Below are 4430 nucleotides of genomic sequence, written 5' to 3'. Positions count from 1 at the left end.
AAAGAGAAAGACAGAGCATCGATACAGACCTCAGCCAAGTCAAAAGAAAAGAAGAGAGGAAGAGAAAGAGATATAGAACATCGGTACCAACCTCACCCCAGTTCAGAGAAAGAGTGAGATACCATCCCTCGGTAGAACTGTACAACTGCCACATAAGGGTAGAGTTATGGAACGTTTATACAACAGGATATTGAAACACAGTATTATTGAACAAACATCATCATTCAATCATACTGACCTTCCTCAATATACAAGGATATTGGAGCCCATTGTTACTAACCTGTTATTCTTTGTAATATTTTGTTATCCTCACGGAATATATCTCGACCATAATAGGTTAGTAACCTATATAAAAAACACTCCGTATGCCAGAAGTGGCCAGGTAAGGGAATATAAAAATAAAAATAGTATTACCTATTTCCTATAATACCATACTAGTAACAGTAATAAAATGCAAACAATACTCACCGGTGGAATAGGGCACGGTGACTTCAGATATTGCACCATGGCATTGTACAAGTCCGGCATTATTTGCTCCATAGAGCTACAGACCCGAGGTAATTCTAATGAGATGTAGTGAGGCCTCCATTCTCCGTTTTCAAAGTCGGCAACATCAAAAAAACCCTGAAAATAATATTTAAAAAAATTATTTTCATCTAAAAATGGGAATTATTAGAGTCGATCCATTATCGACAAATATCTTAAGTATATTTTATTTATAGCTACAGTTGCAATGACGTTAACCGTTCATGACAGTAGAAACTGTAGTAATTTAGATATTTTGGGACTTCGTATAAATGACAAGTTTAAAGTTAGTAAGTAATTATAAACGTAGTAGTGACTGTAATCCTTTTTACATCATTGCGATCATGAAAAATTTCAAATATGAGTTCAACCTAAATATACCTTTTGAGGTCCTTATGATTGCAAATTACAAATCCTTGCAAAATGCCCTGTGTCTTTGTAAACAGCCTATCTAAAAAGCGAAAATTCATTGATTCATTCATTTAATCTATATAACACTGGAATTCCATATTTAAGGCATGTGTATGTGAGAGATGTGTGGGGACATTTTGGCCAAAATATATGGTATGGTCCAAAATACATTCAATGCGCTACTTTATATAATCTTTAAATTTTTCTTTTTTTGATTTTTACGAAATCGGCTCCAGCAATTTTGATTAAACTTGGTATTTCAATTTACAATCAAGTGGTCTGTAATATTAGCTTGGTATTAACCTCGCATATATTTGTATTTATATGATATAGGACCGGAGCTCCTTGGAGGTCTTAGTGGGGCGGGTCTAGCAGGGAAGGGTTGCCTTTTTTGTGTTATGAACATCTTGTGAAATGTACATCGACCAACCTACTCGCTATAATTCTCCGTTCAGATAAGTAAGGCAACCGCGAAGGGCGGGTTTCATGCCGTTGTCTAATTTCAGGCACTTTTTAAATATTGCCCGATTAAACACTATCTTAAACCACCTCTTCCAGTTTTAAGTAAATATTTCATAAGTGATATAGGTCTTAGTTTAGTTTTAAGTAGTTTACACCAGCCGGAATGGTCCCTCTCCATTCTCTGTTAGCCCCCAGTTATTATACCACCAGTGTATATCTGCCTTCAGCGGAAATTGTAATTAGTCTTATAATGCCATACGGCAAACAAAGATGTAATTTGTATTTTGTATATATGTGTATATATATATATATTTATATATTGTATATTATTGTATATTTAAATGAAAAATAAAGAGGTTTTGAAAATTAAAAAAAAAAAAAAAAGTAGTTTAAAGTCTTTTTTTTATTATTTTCGTTTGTAATTAGACTATACTATCTTTTTATATTAGTTTTTTTACTAAAGTTTTGTGTTATTTTTATATGTACACATATATTTGTCTGTGATTTTTACAATTATAAATTTGATTAATTTGTTTGTAAATATCAAGAAATTATCCAAAAAGAGCATATTAATTTGTTTGAAATCCTTCCCTTCTATATTTGTCTTAATTTTGATTAATTTACTACAAGATAATTCACAAATATTTTTACTTAATCCAAGATTCGAAAAGAATAAGGTTCTACTAGAGGGCAGTTAGTCATCCCAAAAAGATTGCTTATAAATACTTATATGTAACGAAACATATTTTTCTACATAAATAGATAAATCACTATTGGTATATACCGTGATTTTATCATCGATAGTAACTTCTGTTGTAATGTTTGTTGAATAGGATAATTGGTTACGGTTCACTTTGCTGATCTTCGTTCTGGTAGCATAAATCTGATGGGTGCCTGTTTCTTCGCAATCTTCGATCTCGTGCATTATGAATCGTAGTCCCTGTAAAAAAATATATATATACAGTGTGGATGTACATACGATTATTTTTCTCTGTTATTACGAATCTTGATGATAATCTTCGCCAACTTAATTCACCGATACTCACCGAATCCTTTCCAGAGCGACATGGATCAGGAATACAGATCCACAGGAAGAGGGACACCAATAACTTCGGCCACTTCATGGCGACTGAGCACAGCAATACATGAAACGGTTTTCCTGTATCCGATCTACCTTATATATAATACATTGTGATATCACAAAAGATTAATAATATTCATGGGTTTTTTAATAACAACTCAACGTATAAGGTGAAAAAAAATAGGGTTTTCACCCTATTTTTTTATTACTTTAATGAAAACTATGTATATTTATTAGTTAAAATACTGATGAATCTGTATAAGTATAAGTAAAGGGAATACAAAATGGCGGGTATTTCAAAATATTAATCTTTCATTTACAGCTCTATATCTTTAAAACTACCAAAAACACTAGAAAACCTAAGAGAACATCATTTAAGTAGAGTAAATTTGCTAAAGTATGAATCCTAATAGAACTACTTACATTCAATAGTTCCCGAGATATAGCTTTTTTAATTGTAGCAATTCATTAAAAATGCACTTAGAAATCAGTAGTCAGTGAATTTATAGTGGTAATTCAATATCTCAGAAACCATTCGACATACAGATTAGCACTCAATTAGTCAATTAGCACTCAAATTAATGCTAGTTCAATTTACTATTAAGTAGTTTAACGTTAATGTTCGTAAGACTAGTAGTTTACTTGATATTTTTCAAAGCAAATTCACAAAATGTTAATTTATAGTTGTTCAGATAATTCTTTTGAAAATATCATAAAAACTACTACTTCTAATGTAGATAAACATCATAAACTACTTCATTATAGATTTAACTGGAACTCGATCTAGCAGACATCGATACGTCATATGGTTCCTGAGATATATTTTTTCACAAATTAACAGTTTTATACGAAAATCTAAAAATCAATATTTTGTGAATTTAGTTTGTCGAATAACAAAACTACAACTCCTACCAAGATCAACATTATAAACTACTTTATGACACGTTAAACTAGCTTTAGTACGGACGTTGATGACCTCAGGGATTTACTTACGCTCTAAAGCCCCAGACAACAACAACAACTAGCTTTAATCTGAGGGTTAATAGACATCTGTCGAATAGTTTTTGAGATATATATATTATCAATATAAATTCACTAATTGCTGATTTTTCAGTGCATTCTTTATGAATCGTTGCAGAAATAACTCGCAAACATCTTTATCTTCTTCTTCTTCTTTTACTGGCAGAGACGCGTGAAGCTGACCTTGGCCTGCTCAACGGCCGCCAACCATCTTTCCCTATCTTCTGTAAGGGTAACTGGAATCCTCAGTTGTCGCAGATCCCGCCTCACAGCATCCCTCCATCGGCCCTTCGGCCTACCACGTTGCTGCACACCATCCGGAACGTAACTGTACAGTTTATGAGCCAGTTTCCTCGCTCATCCTCATTACATGGCCAAGCCATTTAAGCCTCTGTATACTTATGTACGAGGAGATTTACATTACTTTTAGAGCCGTTTTTCACATTAACAGTTCACCATTTTCCCTCCTTTGCTAATTACCATTCTCGCATACGGGCCCTAAGACTGTCCTCACAATTACTCTTTCAAACCTGTCTAGCAGGTTAATGCTTTTATTTCTCAGGGTCCAGGTTTCTCCACCGTATGTGACGATTGGCCTTATTAACGTTTTCTACAGGGTGAACTTGGTGGTACAGCTAACAAGTTTGCCAAGTTCTATTTCCAACAGCAATTCTGCTTTTAACTTCTTCTTCTTTATCCCGGTTCTTATTGACAATAGACCAAAGGTAAGAAAAACTTCGAAATTATAGGGGCCCATTACCGTTACTCTGGCCCAGTGGCTTCTTACCCAAAAGCATAGTCTTAGTTTTTTCACTATTAATATGCAGCCCTATCCTTTTTGCTTCGACATCCATTGCTTCGAAAGCAGTCCTAATCCTCTGCAGGGATCTACCGTTGATGAAGACGTCGTCTACATAGGCCAGAACTTGAA

At 33.8% G+C, this 4430-nt stretch overlaps 1 protein-coding gene across 1 annotated transcript in view; it reads right to left on the bottom strand.

The window, feature by feature from the left end:
• The window catches only part of LOC112210082 (uncharacterized), a 5377-nt gene extending 2840 nt beyond the window's left edge, over nt 1–2537 (bottom strand). The window contains exons 1-3 of the mRNA XM_024358336.2: nt 2445–2537; nt 2183–2338; nt 469–624 (exon numbers count right to left, since the gene is read on the bottom strand). Of these exons, the coding sequence (XP_024214104.1) occupies nt 469–624; nt 2183–2338; nt 2445–2522 (390 nt within the window). The 5' untranslated portion in view covers nt 2523–2537. The remainder of the gene's footprint in view (nt 1–468; nt 625–2182; nt 2339–2444) is intronic.
• Nucleotides 2538–4430: the final 1893 nt, after the last annotated feature.

Source organism: Halyomorpha halys, unplaced genomic scaffold (genome assembly GCF_000696795.3).
Source record: "Halyomorpha halys isolate HHAL.00 unplaced genomic scaffold, Hhal_1.1 Scaffold24.1, whole genome shotgun sequence".
Taxonomy (NCBI): domain Eukaryota; kingdom Metazoa; phylum Arthropoda; class Insecta; order Hemiptera; family Pentatomidae; genus Halyomorpha; species Halyomorpha halys.
This window is presented reverse-complemented; position numbering and strand designations above follow the sequence as displayed.